The 23,532-nt window shown below is 32.5% G+C and overlaps 1 protein-coding gene across 1 annotated transcript in view; it reads left to right on the top strand.

Moving 5' to 3' along the window:
• The window catches only part of Root (ciliary rootlet coiled-coil, rootletin), a 56,778-nt gene that overhangs the window by 17,174 nt on the left and 16,072 nt on the right, over positions 1-23,532 (top strand). The window contains exons 2-12 of the mRNA XM_076419432.1: positions 4,751-4,828; positions 11,518-11,715; positions 11,771-12,003; positions 12,062-12,247; positions 15,325-15,661; positions 17,461-17,648; positions 17,719-17,833; positions 17,977-18,642; positions 18,696-18,863; positions 18,933-19,127; positions 19,196-19,748. Of these exons, the coding sequence (XP_076275547.1) occupies positions 4,751-4,828; positions 11,518-11,715; positions 11,771-12,003; positions 12,062-12,247; positions 15,325-15,661; positions 17,461-17,648; positions 17,719-17,833; positions 17,977-18,642; positions 18,696-18,863; positions 18,933-19,127; positions 19,196-19,748 (2,917 nt within the window). The remainder of the gene's footprint in view (positions 1-4,750; positions 4,829-11,517; positions 11,716-11,770; positions 12,004-12,061; positions 12,248-15,324; positions 15,662-17,460; positions 17,649-17,718; positions 17,834-17,976; positions 18,643-18,695; positions 18,864-18,932; positions 19,128-19,195; positions 19,749-23,532) is intronic.

Genomic DNA, 23,532 nt, shown 5'->3' with positions numbered 1-23,532 from the left:
GAAAGTCGAATGTATATACCAGACGTGTCTCTAATTCTGTTTTGCTCGCCAAAGAAAACAATTTATTTGCAATGAATAGTTAAGATATATTTATTGGCCATTTGATTTAATACATTTTGCCCGTCTCCCAGAAAATGTATGGATGTCATTTCAAAAGCACAGTCTCTCCTTTGTGCTAAACCTTTCATCGAGTCTTTTTTAACTTCTTCGAAATCATGGCATCGATGCGAAAGGTTGGTAGACCAAGGTAAATTAAGTGAGGTTTGGAAAGACGACGTTTTATATTATTGTGAACGTTTTTCGATCAATACTCAGTTCAAATTGATTATTTCCTATCGGTAGCGATCAGTACCCAATGCAACTCTTGCAATTCCGGATTCTAAGCCTACTATTCCGGATTTTTCAGCCTACTAAGGCGTTCTTTGTCTTGAACGTTGAAATCACCACAATTGAATTGTCGAAATTAAGTTTCACCCGTTCTTATGGTTGGAGCATGTTCACCGTAAGTCTCTATCTGTAAACGATAGCTATTTTCTTTTAATGAAAAAAGAAATGTAATGCATGGAGACCCGATTTTAATTTCTGTTTGAACACATGTCCAGTGATATCATGGCAATACATTAAAACATTAAGCTGGCAACAACAAAATGTTAATTGCATCCTACTTTGAATTACACGTAAATGTGATGATGATGACGATGATGATCGCGGGTCGATCAGATACACGCAAAAAACTCATGGCGTCTTGAATATAGTCTTATATATGACGCAAACTACCAATACATGATGATGGAATAATATATATGGTATGTCTGCGTTGTAAACATATAGAAAATCTGAAGAAAATGAAGATTGTTGAATAAAAAGAGAGAGAATAAGAACTTGATGGATTAACAAGAAGTTATTTAAATTTTATAAAACTAATGCAATTTGTTATGCAATCTTGTTCGTTTTGTACAACGATTCTTCGATCTTTCATTAATGGTAGACGTTATTTCTTTAAATATAAAACTTAAAACAGAAACAAAAATTTTTTTAAAATTATTATTTAGGTAATTTAAAAAAATTCATCTCAAATTAAATATGCTTAGTACGATATTAATTTATTGCTATTGTTCTGTTGTACTTGCATCAATATACAAGCAGAATAAATCCGAGTGTAGGATAAATATACTAGTATGTATATCCCAATTTAAAATTATATTAAACTACTTAAGCTAAAGTTAAGATTAAACACCCGTACACTATAAAAGGTCATGTGGTTTGGTTCGCTTCAATCTTCTGATTTCCTGCGTGTTGTTCAATAGCTGTATTAGTTCTAAATTGCTGTGATTCAGTAACCCTATTTCATGTTTTAAGGCGAAATCTTGGATGCCTTCGTAAATCCATTTGATCTCAAGGTAGTTATTCGTTGATTACGTAGTGATAAGTAATGCTAATTAATCGAATAACTTCGTATAATAGACTGATAAACCAATTTCTTTGATTTTAGATCAACTTGGGAATATCTTATGAATAACCTATACAGTTCCTTGACTTTTTTTCTAATGTCATTTTATTTGGGTAATTAGTAAGAATTTTGCTATTCAAAATGTTTCGATATTAGAACATACATGGCTTATTTTCCAAATCTATTTTATTATTGGATATAATCATCCATAATTTATTTTTCAGTCTCCCTTTTAGTTTTTAAATCGATTTATGAAATAGTATTAGTTGATCATGGATCTCAAAATGGTATTTTTAAGTATAACGAATAACTAGAAATCCGACTGAGGTGCTTTTGAGTGGTTCCGTAAAGTTATGGGTTGAATAGCATGGAATTAATGCTTTATGCGGGAAAAAATACATTATCATGGTGAAAAATCGTTTGATATAAAGGGCATATAAAACACAAATAATACTCCTTGTTGATTGCTTGAATAATTTTACTTCTTACGTTTTGATATGTCATTACATAACACGTCACATGTAACGAAATCACTACTAAACCGGAAAATTAAATCGTTGTTGTCTTGTATCAAGCATATAAATTAATTTTAAAGAATTTACAGCAGATTGTGTTACTGTGTATTAAATAGCATCGGGTACATTTGTAATCAACTTCACGTTGTAGCCTCAGTGACAGGCTACACTTTTCAGTATGTGACATTTGGTTGAAATGAGAACAAACATATTTTTTACTTCAGTTTAAAGAAAACGGCGGCTGAATGTTATCGAATCTTATGTGAAGCTTATGACAACCATGCTTCATCAATTTCAACATGTGAACACTGACGTTTCGACGTTTCAAAAATGGTAATATTGACAGCGTAGACAAACAGCGTTTTGGACAGCCAAAAAAATTGAAGACGAGGATTTGAAGAAGTTACCCGATAATGATCTGTGTAAAACACAATAATATACAGAATTGTTGGGAGTAACACTATAAACTAGCGTTAGGTTAAACTAGCGTAACTATCTACTAAAAACAATCGAAACAGTCCATAGTCCAAAAAAATTGCGACTGAAAATAGTAATTACTATGACAATTTTTTTTATTAGACGACAGAGAGGAAAGGACGGAGATAATTGCTTGGAGCCGTTAATTTTATTGCTTATATTTTCAGACTGTAGTACAAGCGAGACGGAGATGTACATATACCTTCAGGTACTAACTTTAAAAAAGAAAAGGAAAAAAACATAAACGAAGTCGAATTACTTTTATATTTGAATGTTCTGTGGATCTATAAAAAGGAATGGGATTTTTCGATGGAATGGAATAATACTCCACAAATGTTTTATCGTATTTTAATATGTTAATTGCTATTTTCAAATAATATACTACAATAAATATAGACAAGAGTAATCGAAATATTAGTTATTATTGCCACAAAAACAGTGAAAAGTATTTTACTATTATCATTTACAATTCTAATCTGTTTACCCTATTACATAAACTATCTTGAAAAATATCGTCCCAAAATGCTGCTATATTAATATACAATACATTGTTATTTACAACAAAAATTACCTAACTAAATATATATATATATATATATATATATATATACCTTTCAACTATTTTCTTTTATTTCTGTCTTTCTCTTCTTTTATATTTTTTCACCTTACTTTTCCTTTTCAAGAACAGGTATAGCAAGTACGATCCTTTTCTAAATAGCTACGTTTTCAGGATTAATAGTATGCAATATTTTCCTGCACCTCTGCAATGCCTATAAACTGGACGATTAATTGAAATTACTTAAATATATAATTCCCTATTACATATTATCTATGTAAGCGTAAATTGGGTACATTTTTGTCAAGGTCACGGCTAGGATGACAGAGCCAGAATGTTAAAAATCAGTCGAATGAAACTAGTAGAACCAAAAATAGTAACTAAAATTACACGACTGAAACAGTCACTATTAAATAGTAGTCAATTACTAAACAATCGATTTCAGTCGATAGTTCCCAACACTACTATAAACCGTATCCAAAACCATATCGTATGAATTGAAGCCGAGAGAAATTAAAACACGATGTGGCTCTATTACGATACAATGCGAAAAGAATCATAGGAACCACCTGGTCGTGCATCAACATCAACGGCAAAACCGAATATCATCGAGTAAGATAACATGTCACTCGCAATATTCTACAGACTTTGCTCATTCTGATTAATACTTGTTCCGACATATGAGCTGTGACATGTTCGAGCAACGTTTCACTTCCTATGTCGATACCAAAAAATGGGTCTATTGGTGACTAGTCTGAAAAGATACATCGTTCTTTCGAGATGGAATTCATGAGTTGCCTGAAAGATGGGAAGATGTAGCGGCTATCGGTGGACAATACTAATATTAATATACTGTACCGATTTTTCATAATAAAGCTTCAAATTAAAAAAGAATCCTTTAAAACTAATTAAGTGTTAATTATTATTCATACGGATTAATTCATTATTATTCATTTATTCTGAATTCATAAATCGAGATTTCTATTGATTAATGCAGAAATCCCTCCTTTATGCCTTTGTTAACTAAATTATTTGTCTGCCCAATTATTTTTTAGGGTAAATGATGTGGCTCGGTGAATGGAGGTAAAACGAAATGAAACAGTGGTGTTTACATTATGGGACCGTTATTTATTGGCTATATAAAAATGTGAAAAATACAAATGATAAAACGGATGGCAGCAGTGTTACCTGGAGACGAGGCTTGGGCAGTCGATGGTGGCACGTCTAAACCAAACGATGTTGAGCACTGAATGAATCGAAATACCCTTCAATAACATCCCAGATAAACGTCTCGGGGTTGCCGCCAGCTATTCGTTAACGGGTACTAGTTGGCGCTGCTGGCACCCCGCCCATGTTCATCATCTGGGATTATATTTCTGGGTATTTTGTAGACCGTTATTCCACGATGTAAAATTCGACATGCCTCAAGGTCGCTACAATTTATTGTATTTATCGTCTTTTTTATAATTAGTTATTGGAGTTATACATTGTAATTAGATACTATAAATTAATAACGCGAGACACTGGATTATTCAGAGTATTGCATCGATATCGCGAATTGCTATATCCGATCAAAGTCCGATTAATTTCTCGGAAATCTGCTGCAACTTAGATATAATCGCGCCCTGCCTCGATCTCATCACCGCCGTTGACACTTGCGGCGAAAAATCACTTTAATCGATAAGTTCAATAACTGATCATTGATACATTTTTCACTGGCACACTCTCTCTCATTTTGTTTTGTTGTTTCAGCCTTCGATTAAAAAACCCGACCAGACAAAGATGGAGAGAAGGAGACCGCCCGTATACAGGCCAAAGTCTCGGACGGACGTGAGTAGAGTCATTCTTTACACTGTTGCGATGTAAATTTCCCTCTAATCTTCAGTAAATTTAATCAAAAAAGTTCTAAATATTTTTTTACGTATTAGGTCAAGGAAATTTCACTGCTTCTTTTACGTAACTTTATTTTATTTAAACCCTACCTCTTAATCACATTATTGCTCAACAAAAATATCTTATAAGTCTCTTAATAAAACGTCAAAAATGAATAATCAAGATGAAGAAAATCAAAACTAATATGAAGGAGAATTGCATAGAATAATATATGAATACTGAATAAGGATGAATTACGAGATAGTAAAAGGGACAGGAGTTATATACACAAAAGGAAAACAAAAGAGGGAAAAGCAGCTAGGATATATTTTATGATCTGATCAGTGTGAAATTACGCATAAAGACAGCAGGTGAATAACTTATTCACACTATTAGGATTTATATTAGAAGACATACAATAAGTTTTAAGGTTGTTTTGTAACTTCGAAACTTCTAAGATGATTCAGAAACCGACCAAATTTTCGGTTTCTTATAAGTACTCAGAAGGAGCAAAATGTGGTGAATACAGCAGGTGGGGTGATTTTTACAAATTTTACAAGATAAGCCATATTGCAATAGTCTTTAGGAAAGAGTTAATATTGATGATTGTTGATATTTATCGTAGGAAAAAGATTTTGATTGAGTGAAACATTAAGATGTTAACATCATCATAAATCTGTTACCGGCCCTCGAGGGAAGTGTCTACTTCTCAACCAGTACGTTGTTATTGTTGGTGCTTCAGAACTTGGAACATTCTTTACATTGTTGATGATACATACGTTGACGGATACATCTGTTCCGGCCTTATACAATGTTAGACTCCTAATTCTTAGATCGTTCTCTGTAATTTTGATGGATGGCTTTTTTGAAGCTACTTGTTTTTGCGTTCAAAAATTCAATTTCTACACCGAATACTTTGAAGAATTCGCTCTTCTTTCATCTGATTTATATTGATTATCTCATTTTCGTATCGTAATCGAAAGCTGAACGGAAATTAAAAATCGACTATCGCACTCTTTCCCACATCTAGTACGTCCCTGCATAAACTGGAGTAGTGCTAAATTATCTATACAACCGCAATTCGGACTAAATTCTGTTTAATCCTCTCGGTTTGTTTCTTCCATAATTCTTTGAAGTCTCATAAATACTTTTTTTGTTGATATACTTTTCTCTTTGATTGTCAAATATATAATCTTGTTTTGATTAATTCTCCTTTTGCAAAAATGGTACAAAAATGCTGGGAAGAATTGCAATTTCCCTTGATGGAAGCCCTGTTAAAAAGTAAACTAATACTATTTTATTATTCAAATCGGACACGTCCATGTACTAAATATATTCATGCAATATGGGATGTACGAATTTTGGGCCACAATATTGTGGCGTGTCGTTGTCATGATGACGAAAAAACAACGTCTTTTTATTGATCAATTTTGCTCGTTGACTCCTTAATCACTAGGTTTAATCGAGTTAGTTGTTGACAGTAGTGATTTCAATCGATAATTATGGTAAGCACTTCTCATGAAAGACCCAACTTTCTTTGTACAATTATATATTTCCATCGATATTATCCTATTTTCCTCATGTTTCTGTTCTAATTTATTTGTTTTCCATTCAATGTTTCTGTTGCGATGCGGGAGAGAAAACAAATTAAATGCAATTTATTTTCTCTCTTTAATACGTAAATTAATACCCAAAGACCAAAATAATAAGGAATACATATATATACATTTAAAAGATATTAATTAGTAAGTATATTAATGAAAAGTGTAGATTGGCTAATGTAGACAGGAATTCTATGCTTTCAATAATACTTCAATTAATACTATAATTTCTTCAAGGCGCTTTATTTTGGGGTATGAGAACCTTATGCGGCATGTAGAACCGCTTTTGGGGGGATAATCTTCGGGGTTACCTGATTGGGAACGCCTCTGACAGGGATCTGATGTGGGAATTGTTGGAAAGAGCTGAGGTTGCATGGAATTTCTTGTATAAGGAAAAAACGAACCGTCTTATTTCTGGTGTGTCAGTTTCCCGATGAATTTGGGTATTTCGGTATCTTTTTGCCTGTCTATATTTACCAGACTTTCAATATAATGCGAACGTTATGTTTCTTATCAGGTGATAATTCTTTTCCATATCATATATATTAAACACTTCAGTTAAAAGGTCTAATAAATTAAACCCTCTAACAATAGAACCGAAAGAATTCTAAAATTAGCTTAACTTACATTTTATAGGGCTGTCCCAACGATTCATAATAAATTTGCGTCGCAACGTTTCATCAAAGTAAATCAAGCTACTTGTATAGAGGGTCCAAATAATTCAAAACTGTTTTTCAAACAAAAATATATTAAACATAAAAGTGGAAGATAGGTAATATCAATTGTAAAGAAGAATTTTGGATTTTAAGAAACAAAATAGAGAACGGTCCAACAACGGAAGTTTATCAGGTATTTTTTTATACTAGGTCATTATATTTTACCAGTTTAAAATTAAACTAAAGTAGCTGAATAGATTTGCAACGCGGGAACAAGTATGCATATGATTAGTAAAAAATAATATTTTTCAACATTAGAGTTTTAGAAAAGAAGACCGACATAAAATTTGAAAGAGGGCAACTGAAATTCAAGCTTGTATTAAAGTTCACTGGATTTTTTCTTTGCCTGAACACAATGGTATTTTTTCAATAGCAGTGTCATTCGAAATATTCCTGAAGAACGTTAAGCTATCTATTCTAAAGGAATCTTGTGGCGGCTGGATGGTAATAAATAAATAAAATTCATTATTTTGAAGTAGAAGCACAGATGAATATGTATATGTGCGACATTCACTACTTCACTACTCGCAATTATATATATATATATATATATATATATATATATATATATATATATATATAATTTATTATACATATATACATATATTATTATACATATAATATTATAATATACGCAAATAAAATAAATAAATAAATACAATTCATTATTTTGAAGTAGAAGTACAGATGAATATGTAGAGTACAGATGTGGGACATTCACTACTTTTTCTCTTTACTCGCTACTGCTTGTCTTCTGTGTAGTGTTAGTCGCCATCTAAATCATATACATAATACATTATGATTTTTTTCTTTGTAAATTACATTCGTTATGCTTTTGAACTTATATTATATCGCAACAAATATTGGAACCACATTAGTTACTCAGATTCTCTATTTCAATATTAAAATAATGCAAAGATACAATCTGGGCAAAATATAATGTTTCTGCGCTGAAAATATTATGGTCTTATAAAAGTAACAAACACTGTCAACATTAGAAGAATATTTGTCATATATTTTATTGTTGCACATATAAAAAAAGTAATTAATTACTAATGGCTAGATCAGTATGTGACAAGTTATCATTTAATTGGTGTCGTCAACTTTTAAAGAATATTTTCTCAGGAAAAGAAACTTAGAAAACTGAAGTAATAATAGTAAAATTGTCCATAAACAAAATTCAACGAGGACAAGTTTGTAAACATACTTATTTTTATAATTGAAACATATTGATTTGTATTCATATATTATTTTTGATACGCAAAACTGTTAATTCTAATTGTTTTAACATTAATTTGAAATGAAATATGAAATTTAATACACATTTTCCACAAATAATTGGCTGGGTATATTTCTTACACCAAACCATCTTTGGTCTGTCAAATGGTGATAATTATATAATTAATTATATTAAGTATTAAGTGCAATACTTATAACAACAATTAATATATAATTAAGTATAATTATATTAAGTATATCAAGTTTAAAATTTGTTATGTTAACATTCAGATGGTATTGGGATAACCATTAACTTCTTTCTTGGATCTGCTACTGCTTTCTAATAATAATTGTTTTTACTTATGAAATATGTAAATGTGCAAAAAAAAACATAATTACAAATAATTTATAAATAAAATCAACTTATACGCATTACACAGATATGTAAAGAAATATTTATGCAAATATAACAATATAATAATTACTCCAAGACTCATTTGTAAAGAAACTAAATTTAAATTCGTCATTGAAATGTTTATTCGTCATTAAATTTTTATTCGAGAATATTTTATATACCTTCATTAAAAAATTGAACTTAAACTAACTTAAATAATATAAACATTATACTAAGAGACTAATTTCTTATGTACATATTATTTCAATCTTACAGCTCTATTTACTATTACTAAAATTACTTCTTAACATTAATATATCTAATCTTACATATAAAAATACCAAGAAAGATAGAATATCTTAACGAATAATAATAATCACAAAAATAGAGAATATATATAGCTAAATCAGAGATATTACATCCAACATAGGAAACGTGCGATAACAAAATAGTAACTAGAAAACAGAAATTCAAATGAATTAGTCAAATGCCTTCACGTGTGATAGCATAGCAACCAATAAAATGGCACATAAAGATCATTGTAGTGCCATCTAGTTAGTAGACGCAAGGAAAAATTCTCCAAAGTCACTTATACCATTCAATATCTATTTAGTATGTGTTTAAAATGACATTTAGTACAATTATTATACAAAATATTAACATGAGATCATAGAATAAACACATATAGAATGCGATCTCCCAGGTATAAAATTGTAGTCAAGTTTTCTTCGTCTAAACCACCTGAGGGCGCCAAGTGGATTTATTTGCCACTGGGGGAAATTAAAAAGTAGAACTTTAATAAAATATTTTATTTAAATACTAGTTAAAACCCTCGTTAGTAAAAAGGAGACTTTAAAATATATCAAAGTTTTTCTACTAGTTAATATTTGTATAAAACATTATAAAACATGTATTTGGATATTGTTAAATTAAATATTATAAAGTAAAAATATATAAATTAAAAAAATAATTTGTATAAAATATACTTGTCCGTCTTGTCTTAATTTGTCCGTAATATATTACAATATATACTTGGTCCCCGGCCTGACACATAGATGGCGCTACTATAATTAAATCCATATGTTTTTTAGTTAGCATTAACCCTCAAAAGATGCGAGTATAAATTTGACAGTTGTCGGAGCATTTTGAGCAACTTTTGTTATTGTGAAAAAAAATGGATCAAAAGGAATTTTTGCGTGTTGATAAAATATTGTTTTTTGAAGGGAAAAGTACACGTGGTGAAATGAACAGACAAGACGGTAAACTCAGTGGACGCCCCAAATGAGGTCGTTACGACGAAAACATTTAAAAAAACACAAAATGATTTTGAATGGCGTCTGTATTTTGGGATGCGCATGAAATAATTTTCGTTGACTACCTAGAAAAAGGAAGGACCATCAACAACTATTATTATATAGCACACATTACACAACATTATTGAACCGTTTGAAGGACGAAATCGCCGAAGAACGGCCGCATTTGAAAAAAGAGAATGTGCTGTTTCACAAAGACAATGCACCGTGTCACAAGTCAGTCGAAACGATGGCAAAAATCCATAAATTGGGCTTTGGATTACTTCCTCATCCACTGTATTCTCCAGATCTGGCTCCCAGCGACTATTTCCTATTCTCAGATCTCATAATAATGCTCGCTGGGAAGAAATTTTCGTCGAATTAAGAGGTGATCACCGAAACTGATGCCTATTTTGAAGCAAAGGACAAATCATACTACAAAAATGGTATCGAAAAGTTGGAGGGTCGCTATAATCAGTGTATCACCCTTGAAGGGAATTATGTTGAATATAAAAACTAATTTTGCCAAAACAATGTGTTTTACAATAGTAGGCAGGGGACACTATCCATATTACACGTAACCATACAAAATTTGCCATTTTTGCCCTTTGCAATCCTACTTATTTTTTGCAGAATGTTGTATACAATTAATCGTTTTAAAAAAAGATCGCCATTTGCTGACATAATATCTGAATGAGAATTTTCGTTAAATGTGTCTAGAAATAGTTTCGCATACGAATGAATTAATATAGATTCGTCTATTTCAAAAGCATCTGCGCAGAACAGAACCATATGTTATAATTTTTAGTTCTCTAATTTCTCAATTTACTCCTTTCAACTGATTCTTTTCGGGAGGCTCTAATGTGAGCTGAACAACTGCTGATTCCAATATTGAACTTATAACCACGTTTGCCTTTTGGCAGTTTAGGGAAATAATCTGTGAATATACAAATATTATGTATTCCAATTTGACTATCGATGTAGATTTTAATGAAAGACTTTAGAAATTTAATCTTAGTTAAGCAATGGTCATTCACATTTGGGTCCATAATCATCTGGTTGATATAAAGTTTATCATTGTTTACTTTTAAAACCCGTTTTTGCGCTAAAACAGAATTCTGGAAAACAACACTATTAATGTTTTTGCATTTAAACAAATAATATTTACCTTAAATGCTTCAAAAATAATATCATAACAACTAAAATTTTTTACTACATATCAAATCGAAAGAAAGAAAAGTAATCTGACATCTTTTAACCGCCCTCTAGTGACTTAGACGCATAGCAAAAACATTGTTACGGGTGTGCCCATTTAATTTCCCATTCTATACTTCTATGTTTTATGCTTGAGACAAATGTCAAAACTGTCACTAGGGCGTCTGTATACTGTTTATTAAAGATCGATCACTTTTTATTTCACCAACAGTCAAGCACAGCCAGTGGTAGTCGAGGTGACAGCAGTCGACTGAGAGGCGACGGTGGCGGTAGCAGCGACGAAGACCGGCAGCAGCAAGACTTACGTCAGCGTTTGCAGGATGAGGCGGCTCTCTATAGGCGACGATTGGATACCTATCGGCAGGCTCAACAAAACCAAGCCGCTCTCGTAAGCCGCCTCCAAGCGAAGGTAGGGTTACCCATTTATACAAAAAGGAAACAAATAAACGTATTATTTATTTTAGGTTTTGCAGTACAAGCAGCGATGCTCCGACCTGGAAGCTCAGATGGCTGAGTGTTCGGATCAACCAGCTTCGCTAAAATCCTATCCTTCCACAGCGACCACTGCCATGGGACCGACGACGGTCCAGCCAAGTTCTGCTCTGGAACAAGCTCAACAACACCTGCGAGAGACCCGAGAAGAACGTATCACCGATTTGGACAGCGCTCTTCAGCGTCTCTCTGAAGAACGTAAAAAGTGCGTAAGCACGGTAACAAGTCCTGTGTCAAATTTAAGAGGAATCGTTTCGTTATAGATCTGAAAAACTGATACAGCTCAATAAAATTTTACGTGAACAACTCGAAGAGTCGCACAGCACCAACGAAATGCTCACCGGCGACTTGCAGAAATTGACCAACGACTTCGAAACGCTCAGGGAAGAGATGTTGATTAAAGAAGACGAATGGAAGGACGAAGAGCAAGCCTTCAATGATTACTACAGGTATATCTAGTATATAAAAATGAAAGTTTGTTTGCTTGTCCTCTATGAATTTCTAAACCGTAAAAATTAAATTTGTAGCAGTATCCGGTATAAGTTATAATGCTCCGTAAAATAAAAAAGTCTTACATCTAAAAGACATCTTACATTAGACATGCTTAGTACAATCTCAATTTACAAATTAATTTATTACTACTGTTCTGTTGTACTTGTATCAATAACAAAAAGTCGAGTACGGGATTAATACATCAGTATGTATTTTCCAAATTAAAATTAAACTAAACTACTTAAGCTAAAGTTAAGAATAACACTTCGTATACACTCTACAAGTTCGTCTAGTTTGGTTCGTTTCGACGTTGTTGTGATTTAATAGTCTTATTTGATGTTTTAAGGTGAAATCTTGGATCACTTCGTAAATCCATTTGATTTCACTGTCATCGTACAGTTCTTCGTTACGTAGCGATAGGCAATGGTAATTAATCGTAGAGCTTCGTTTTGGCAGCGTTGGCTTACTAGTTGGTTGTATGTTTTAGTCCAACCCCATATCTGCATCTCATTGGTTCAAATTGGCTTTAAAATTAAACATTTGTATGTTTCCCTCTGCTGCATAAACGAATAAGTCAATAGAAATTAATTATACGGTCTGCTCTTTTCAATTTGTTTCTTCGAGAGTTCTTTGAAATCTCATTTATATAATTTTCATAAATACTTTTCCGACAATTCATCAGGTTTTACAATTTAAAATTTAATCTCCTATTTTTCAATTTCACAACAATTTATTTTTCATACTGACTGTATTCTCTCTGATAGTTAAAAAGTTATTGAAACTAAGATATAACTGAAACAAGAATGAATTCTCCTGAGAAATGTCCATTTATGAATGAGGTACAAAAATTCTGAGAAGAATTTATACTGAGTTGTGTGCGAAATGTTAAGAATTGTTAAATAAAAAATATATATATGTTGTATATAAATCTCTGGTAATACATATCCTAAGAAACACAAGAATGCTCACCATTATGTATTTTAATAATTACTGATACCCAGAAAGGCTCTAGATATTTCTGAAAACGTTGTAATAATGTTTCTGAAAACGTTGTAATAAAGATAATAAGTTGCTTCATATATTGTGTATGTGTGTGTTATATAGCTCATGAATGTAGTAACGATAAGGATTAACGATCTGACGTCACGCTCTTTCTCTTCTAAACGCCTTGGCTATTCACAATTGGTCTTCAATTAGACTTTCATGCAAATAAAATATGTACAGTATTTAACATATTTATTGAGTAAATATTTCTTACAACTCTTTCACCGAACAGAATGCGAAAGGTGAAATGCACCAACTAAACTACGTATTCGACTTCTAAAATATCCTAAAACACTTCATACGACGCTATCCGACTGCACCGTAATATGGGCTGTTGTTACAGTCCTGAAATGATCACAAAATATTCGATTGAAAATTTGGGGCCAAGCGGCGACAGTAAAAAATGTCCCAATAATAGATGCCCTATGTAATAGATAAATACAAACTTACAGAAAGTGATCAACAATAGTCATTGATCCATCTCATAGTTTCTAAATCATCCAATTTCAACCATTGTGAGATTTGCCGATTAGAGATATTTTTAGGGCATCTAAATAGAATTTAAATAATTAATTATAAATTAATTCAATTTAAAAAAAATCAAATAATATTGTTATTGCACAACCAATCAAAAACTTAAAAGAGGAGACACACAGATATTGGCTTTGAAATATACCATATGCAAAATAATTGTTGATAATTGGTATAAACTTCTTTAAAATCACAGAAACCATAGACGAATTCTTTCACAAGTGTTTCTGGCGATATCGGCGCTATTAATTACAGCATTCAAAACGTAATATCAAGAGACATGACAACATTGGTCCATCGATAATGTAATTAGTTTTTTATTAATTACATTATCGCTGTAAATTATACAACTAAAGTCTTGAATTCACTTGATTTGCCAGGTATATCGCCACATACATATCATAAATTGGTATGCATATCATTTTTCTAGAAATATCGTAAAAGTATCATCGCTATCAATGGTGCTAGACCATTCGAAACTACAATTTTAAGACAAAATTAACGAAGGTTAATGTACCACTACACATCAAATATGTCATTCGAGTTAAAAAAAAATTTTTTGTGGCACTCATATTTGCAATAACTATTAATAAAGTGAACTATTTTTGTTCTTACACATTGGGAAATTCTCTGACTTTTTCGTATAAGCACTAGACGAAAGAAAAAACAAAAAAAATGTGTATCTAAAAATTAAAAAAAAAATAATAAAATTTTTATTTTACGTGAAATTTTAACGCACGTCGAGTACAACTCATGCATTATACAAATCAATCAATCAACAACAAAACCATTTCAAAAATGAATGATAGATTCGATTTCATGGATGCCGACAAATAATTTAATATATCAATTACATATAATATTAATAAATTAAAGAACTGAGTTAAATAGTATAGGACATCTGATATTAGTATTATATTTTAAAAAAATCTACATTTTAACGTGTGCTCCGAATCACACACAGTCCTCGGCATTAACAACTTAGAACAACTTAGCAACTTAGAAATAATCCCAGAAGACATCCGGTCTTACCCAGATTGGTTACTGGCGTGACTGGGATTATTTTCCTTGTCGGATTTTGTACTCTTGCCTGGGACAATTATTTGTAATTGTCAATTCAACATAAATTGTAATATATAATAAACAAACAAAATCACAAACATAGATTTTACAACCATGCCCCAGCAGGATTAGAACCCGCGACTATCGCAACAGTAGATGGGCCGTCCTATCGCCTTTACCACTGCGCCAACCAAGCCGGCAAAAAATTATTTTTACACTTTTATATATTTAAAAATTTTTTTTCATACTATTGCTCGATCTCTCAAAACGAATTCACACTTTATTATTAGTATCTCATTTCGCGTATAATCAGTAGCCTAAAAAATTTAACGGCTATTTTGTCATCTCTGAATTTGGTTTAAGTTTTTATATAAAACTACAACTTAGATACTTTCAGCACGGAGCACAATAGACTATTAAACTTATGGAGAGACGTGGTGTCTGTAAAGCGACACTTCATGGACGTTCAAACCAGCACGGAAAGGGACTTGCACAAAATCCGCGCAGAAATATCCGAAGCCGGACGTGAAATGATCTTGGCCTGTTCTCGAATGGACACCAACATATTTGCTCAGAGCTTTGTCGATATCAAGGACAAGCAGTCGATTAACCAACAGGCTGCGAATCTCGAATCTGAATTGGAAGCTTTAAGAAATGACAATATCAAGTACGAAACGGAGCTCCAGCTCAAGGAGGATCGAATTCAACAGATGCTTCAGGACATACAGGCTTTGGTAAGTTCTATTATACAGGGGATAGACCAAATAATTTAAATACTGTGCAATCTATTACATCTTATAGGTTATATTTCAGTGTATTATACGTTTTGTTCTGTGACGGTTAAAACAAGCCTTCGGTGGAATGTGTGATCTCTCAAACTTTGAAAGAGCTTGGTTAGTGGAAGGATCTGTGACGAAAACAAGTGAATTATTTAGCGTTTCACAAACGATAACGAATCGGCATAATAAGCGAAACCCAAAGTTAATTCACAGACATTGACGATATGGAAAATTTTAGAGTAGAAGTTGACGAGTAAATTTCCACCTCCAACATCATTGAAACAATTGGAGGATGTTTTGGTACAAGAATTGGGTAACATTCAATTGTAAACTATTCCGCGAAGAACTGCCACTGTTTTAAAGTCAAATAATTTCTTAACACCTTATTAAGGAATAAATATTGTTTTTAATTAAGGAGAATGAATATCTTGACATCCTCAATGTTCCTCAAAGTTCTTACTATTAACAGGTCAATTGAAAAGTCCCCAACCTGACACATATATGGAGTTACTATAATTAAATCCATTTTTTTTAGTTAGCCCTAACCCTCAAAAGATGCGTGTATAAATTTGACAACTGTCGGATCATTAGTTTGTGAATTATATCATTTTGAGTGAAAAAGGAATTTTTCATGTTGATAAAATATTGCTGAAGGGAAAAAATACAGTTGAAGCAAAAACTTGGCTTGATGCCGAGTTTCCGGACACTGCCCAGGAAAATCAACATTCAAGGATTGGTATGCTAAGCTTAGACGTAGTGAAATGAGCAACGAAGACGGTGAACGCAATGGACGCCCAAGGGAGGTTGTTACCGATGACAAAATTTAAAAAATCCACAAAATGATTTTGAATGACCGAAAATTGAAACTGAATGAAATAGCAGACACTCTAAACTGATATCAACTGAACGTGTACATCATATCATTCACGAATATTTGGGTATGAGAAAGCTCTGTGCAAAGTGGGTGGGTTCCGCGCGAGCTCACATTTGACCAAAAACAACGACGAATTGATGATTCTGAGCAGTGTTTAAAGATGATCAAGCGTAATAAACCCGAGTTTTTGCGTCGATATCTGACTATGGATGAAACATGGCTCCATCATTTCACTCCGAAGTCCAATCGACAGTCATCTGAGTGGACTGCGACAATGAACCCGCTTCAAAGCATGGGAAAACGCAACAGTCGGCTGGGAAGGTTATGGCGTCTGTATTTTGGGATACGCATGGAATAATTTTCATTGACTACCTTGAAAAAGTAAGGACCATCAACAGCGACTATTACATAGCACACATTACATAGCATTATTGAACAGTTTGAAGGACGAAAATGCCGAAAAACGGCCGCATTTGAAGAAAAAGAAAGTGCACCAAGACAATACACCGTGTCACAAGCCAGTGAAAACAATGGCAAAAATCCATGAATTGGGCTTCGATTTGCTTCCTCATACACCGTATGCTCTAGATATGGCTACCAGCGACAATTTCCTGTTCTCAAATCTCAAAAGAATGCTCGCTGGGAGGAAATTTTCGTCGAATGAAGAGCGTTTATAATTGTGAATTTTTTTAAATGAGAATTGTTTATAATTGCGGAGAATGAATATCTTGACATCCTCAATGTTCCTTAAACTTAATGGTGGCTCAACATTTTTTTATATATGTTTACAAATATTGTTTATACGTCAGGTCTTCATATTATTTTGTCCACTCCCTGTATGTAACACGAGCGCAATAATCACATATTGTTAACATTTTAGGAGGATAAATGTGCGGAATCAGATCAAAATATCGCCCAGACCATGAAAATGCAAGACGACGTCGACATATTGCAAAACGCACTCAGAGATATAGCTGAGGCCCTAATCCAAGACGCAGATACCAAGGAGCTGGAGATATTACAAGCGACTCATCTCCATTTGAGCGCCTCGACGCCCATACCTCAAAAGTAAGTAACCGGTAGCTTGTCGTTGTTGACGCTGGCGTCATTTAAACTGTACATACGAAAACCATTATAGATCTCCCCGAAGAAGTGCGCGTGGTTTTACTTCACCTGCAGCATTCGCTGAGAGTACCATTTCGGCAGTTCAAGCTGCTCTTAATCGATATCAATCTTACATTCATGAACTACAGGTAAAGCGTGAGGCACCTGGCGCACCGTACTGGTTTTCTTTTTCTACCATCACCCGCACAATTTGTTTTATGTGATTTGTCAATCTTGATTTAATCTGATACCACGACCTTACTTGATGCTGATCGCTATCAAAATGTTGCAGGTTAAACTCCAGTCCAATAAGGAGCAACTATTGTTAGTTCGAAAACAACTGGAAAATTCAGAGGACACAGTGTCAGCCTTAGAAAATCGGACTAAGGAGCTTGTGGCACAACTAGATTGCTGCCGGACGAGAGGTTCTCAACTCTCTCAGGAACGTGATTCGCTACAGAAGTCCCTCGAAGCTTCAAAATCTGAGAAGATCCAATTGGAACGGTCCAAGGCCGATCTCAACTCTATGGTGGATGCTTTAAACCAAGATTACGATAAGCTATCTAAAGGAAATAACAAGCTACAGAAGGAACTCGACAGTCTCCATCAGGAGAAACTCTATTTGCAATCGGAAGTGGATCGGCTAAATCAGGAGGGCGAGCTTAGAGAGATTAGCCTGAGGGGTGAGGAAGATAGGTGTAGCAGAATGAGGGAAGAGCTGTTAAGCGTTCGCGAGGAGCTCAATAAAATGTATCTAACTAACGACATGCTCGAACAACAAAAAATGGAAGGAGAAAATATGATTTCCAATTTGGAGAAGATCAAAATGGATTATGAGCTTCAACTGGACAAACTGATGGGAGAAAGTTGCAATGTTCAGGACTCTTTAGTCAAAAAGGAGACCATCGCCAACAACTTGGAGCTTGATAAAAAGAAACTCCAGGACGATATGAAAAAGGTAAACATCCTTATTATTCATACATTTTATATATTAATTTACTTTTATCTCAGTTGGAGGATGAAAAACTAGCTCTACAAATGCAATGTAACGATCATCAAAATGATATTCAATCATTAAGAAAAGAATTATTACAAGCCGAACAGCAGAAACTTGATTTGGAATCAGATAAAGTTTCTCTATCGGAAAAATGTAAATTTTTAGATATTGAGAAAGGAAAGGTAAGAAACCTTAATTAAATAACGTGTTTACTTAATTTAATCAATTTTATTCGAATGTTTCTATTTTAGATTGAAATGGAATTAAATCAAGTAACAAGGGAAAGGAACGACCTTAGTAACCAGTTAACGGTGATGGGACGAAAAAGAGACTCACTCAACGAAGAATTAATGAGATGTCGTCAAAAATTGGAACAAACCAACGAGACTAACGCTAGGATCAATAGAAATCTTGAAGAATTGGTGAAGGAATGCGAAGAAAAACAGGTATAACAAAATTATTCATCTATATTAATTATATTTCCAGACATTTTTACCAATTTATAAAATTTCAGTGCACCATTGATTCTATGGATAAAGAAATTCAACGAGTCCAAGAACTATTAGCCGCCATTCGATCTGAAAAAGAAGCTCTGGAGGCAGTATTATTTGACACACAAACCAACCTTGAAGCCACTGAAGATAAAAAGCTTCAATTGGAAAAAGATGTACAAGAACTCCTGGTGAAACAGGAACAGTTCAAGTCTCAAGTGGCCAAACTAAGCAAAGACCTGGAAAGATCGGAGAAACGTTGTACCGAAATCAAAACAAGTATGGCCCACCAAGCTGGCAATAAAGACGTCGAGTTCAAACAGACAGTTGACAAGCTGAAACAACAGAACGAGGATAATGTTAAAAAACTCACCGAAGAGCGAGAGAAAATTCGTATTTCCCTGGAAAAACGCCTGCACCAGTCGATTCAACAACTCACCAACGAGAAAAATGGAGAAATTCAACAGCTAATGGATAGACTGGAAGCTTTACAAAATCATATCGACAACGTATGTCAGCAACATGAAGAATTAATGCTTAGAGCAGAAAATGATAAACAACAAGCTCTTTTAATAGGTAAGCAATTGTATAAGTATAGTACTAGTGTGCTAGAGAACGTATTAATGAATATTTTGCATAATAGCAATAATAAGTGTAAGAAATAATGCTTGCTCTATATAATGATCTTGACGTCTATCTCGAGTTAATATTTTCAGCTTGTGGGAAAGTAAATCCTAAAACAATATTTTAATAGTAATACAGTAATAATGATATAGTTATTAGAGTGTTCGTGAAGTTTATTTAAATTAGTATAGGTAGGTCAAACAATTAATTCCATTTAAATAGGTAATAATTATGAGAAATTAGATATTATCAGTTTATGGCCAGTAACAAATTGTTACATTTTGGCGGATGCGGAATAAACACAGACCGTGGAATATTAATTAACAATTTATTTTTTTATAATGAAAACTAATAACGGTAATATTATAACTCAAATTAAGATGATGTCATATATAATGAATAAGCTTAAATCTGTTATACATTTTCAACTTTATACGATGTACCATCTTTTTAATACTCCTATGGTTATCTGTCTATTGGTTAGCTGAAATTCCAACACAAAAACAATGCATAAAATGCCAATTAAAATATGCATAATTAGTAATTTGTATGATAAACCAGCTTAACAATCAGATATTATACGTCAGTGGTCATTATTAGTTAATTTGTGGGGTAGATTCCTATTTATGAGTTTTCGTCCAAAATTGCACATTTTCTTTTAATCTACAGTAGGTTGTGTAGATTTTCTGTTTAAATCATTGTCTTTGTTCGTTCTCTAATTATTCATTCATTAAATACTAGGTCGGCTAGAAATAATACGTTTTGAAGCTAAGTTTATGTCTAATAATAATTTCAGTTAGTTGTTTATATTCGATCTTGTTGCCTGTGTAAAGCACGCCAATGACATCAAAATATATCGTTACAAACAGTTGAATCCAAATTTAACAGCTAATATATGATAAAGCAGCATTATCATAAGCTTCTACAAATATTTATGCAATTTGAGTAATCTATTTTTGCACATAAACAATAAATTAAACACTGTTAACAAAGGTAAACGTTCACTTGTACTAATCGATCAGATCGCATTATTTCGACATATATTCAATATATTATTAAATATTTAAATCATTAAATTTGTTAAATTATATACTAAAACTATTAGTAATGCGTCATCCAATGTAATATTTCAATGCGCTCTCACAAAAATCTTAAATCCACACAGGGTAGTAGATAACCGTAAACAGAGCGGAAATTCTATTCAAATTCAACCGTCAACCAAATAACAGTAAAGAAACTGTTATTTGGTTGACGGTTGAAGAAGAGACGAAAAATTTTTTTATATTATGTTCATTTTATGCTACCGAATATAATGATAATCAGTTATAATATTCGAATCAGTCTATAAAATTCTATTTGTGTTGGTACTAGTTAACATTATTGTCAAATGTCTACAAAATTATTTAAAACATTAGTGATAATAATTAAAGGCTACAAACCGATTCTAACATTCTAAATCAAAATTCTAAGATAATACTGCAACATTGCGACTGGTTAACGTCATAAATTTTGATGACGTGTATTTGATGTTTTTTTACTGGATAGCTATCTTTAGCCGCAAAAAAACTGCTCGCATTATTAAATTAAATTTCTACTCAACTATATCTAAAATACAATATCTAAAATATTATCACTACGGACTGCATGGTGGATAATATAGTAAAAAAGATATATTAAAAAATATAGTAAAAAATAGTAAAAAAAGTATAGTCATAACGGAAAACAATTACTCATGTTAAACATTTGATTTAATAAAGTGGTTACATACAACACCGTGCATTTATTAATTAAATTTAATTTTAATTAATGGGTGATACCCCAACAAGGAAAAAAACACTATACTTGTTATATTTTGACTGAACTGATATAATAATAAATAATATTGCGACACAGTTTTTTTGAGATTAGAGAGTCTATCGGAAGAATATTTAACATATAATTTTTGGATTAAACTCATAAATCGGGTTTATCTTTTTGTGGTACTAGATATAATAGTATTAATAAAAATTCCACAAAACCCGACGAAGTTAAAATATTCGACTGCTGCTGAGGTTCAATTTAAAGTAAATTTGAGATTTTTTTTTATATTTTAAAGTCTTCTTTTTACCAACGAGGGTTTATCTGGACTGGACCTACAGTTTAACGTGGGCTCCGAACCACGGTCCTCGGCGTTAAGCCTACCGACTGGCGAGTGACCAACTTTACATAAATTGATTACAACCATGCCCCAGCAGGATTCGAACAGCAGGAGAGCCGTCCTGTCGCCTTAAACCACTGCGCCAACCAAGCCGGCTTGAAACATATTGTTAAGAACTTAAAGTATTTTTAGAGAGAACCACTGTGAATAAATCTGAATAAAAAAGTTTGTTTAAAGTCTTACATTAAATAAACATCTGGTGCAGATTTCTAATAAAACAATGTCTTACTTTTTGACACTTCGGTACTTCGGTATATTTTTCGCATTGACTTTTTTAAAATATATACAAAATGTTGGAAGGAAGTCGCAAACATAAATTTTAATACGTTTGATAAACATATGTAATTGAACTTTGTCAATTTACGTTACTGCGTTATATACAAATAATAATAATAATAATAGTCCGGTTAGAGAATATACACTCGTTTGAAATAAATTTTAAATACAAGAAATAATGGTATATTTAAAATAAAGGGCTTTAGAAATATATAATTTATTGTGTTTATTGACATTTTTGAATGTCAATGAAAAAAAATCCAAAAAAATGGTGTAATATTAACATCAGAGATCATCTGTTATCCCTAATTTTAACAATATATTCCATGAATCTCTAGAACATACTAAAATTATATTCTAACATTCATTACCTTTCTTCTGCCCATCAAGCACTTCTTGAAACTTATAGTGATGCTGATACACTGTATTTCCTGTCAGAAAGCATCTGTACTATCTAAAACTGTAGTGACTTTAGTATCAGTGGTAGAGAATACCCTGGATTGGCAAAAAATAGATAATAAAAATATATAAAAAAACTAGGAGTTTATAGCTTTAAAATGTTTTCATGAATTAGCAAATTTTCAAGATGTTAGAAACTCGCTGTTATATGAATTGACTGGAAAGGCCATTCTAAATTGGTTAACCATCGTGATTGATTTGCTTGCCAAGAATAAAATATTATTTTGTAGTACGCTTTAGCTAGCGATCAACAGTGGAGATGACAAAAATGAAAACATTCTTGAGTTAATACTGTTAGACCTTAATAAAATCATCATCGCTGAGGTCTATAGAAAAATTTTTAAAAAAATCTCGAAAGTTATATAGAAAAATACACAAGGCATTCTGTACAAACAAAATATTGTCAAAGAGTAAATATCTAACAAAAACATCTAATTAACGACAGGAGAGCTCAAAGCAACTGTTAAAAAATAAAAATAAAACAGGAACTAGACAGAAATTTATTCACTAAAAATTATCTATAGTCTGTTCAAAATAACAGTGAACCACGTCATCACAAGGTATAACATCACAACGTTGCAATGATGTCGCATCAACTTTGAAAATCAAATATAAGCACCGATTTCGAATTTATCAAAGCCGGTATTTATATGCCAGTTTATAAAATATATAGCGTTTTGAAGAATTTTGCAGACATTTGACAACCAAGCAAATTTAATAGGCTGATTCGGTTTCATGTTAGGACACATCAGACAGCATTTTATGATTGTACAAACTGCAATTGGTAATAAATCAGACGTCGAT

This window comes from Rhynchophorus ferrugineus, unplaced genomic scaffold, assembly GCF_030347505.1.
Source record: "Rhynchophorus ferrugineus isolate W39M unplaced genomic scaffold, kcgeb_rfMv2 rfM1, whole genome shotgun sequence".
Taxonomy (NCBI): domain Eukaryota; kingdom Metazoa; phylum Arthropoda; class Insecta; order Coleoptera; family Curculionidae; genus Rhynchophorus; species Rhynchophorus ferrugineus.
This window is presented reverse-complemented; position numbering and strand designations above follow the sequence as displayed.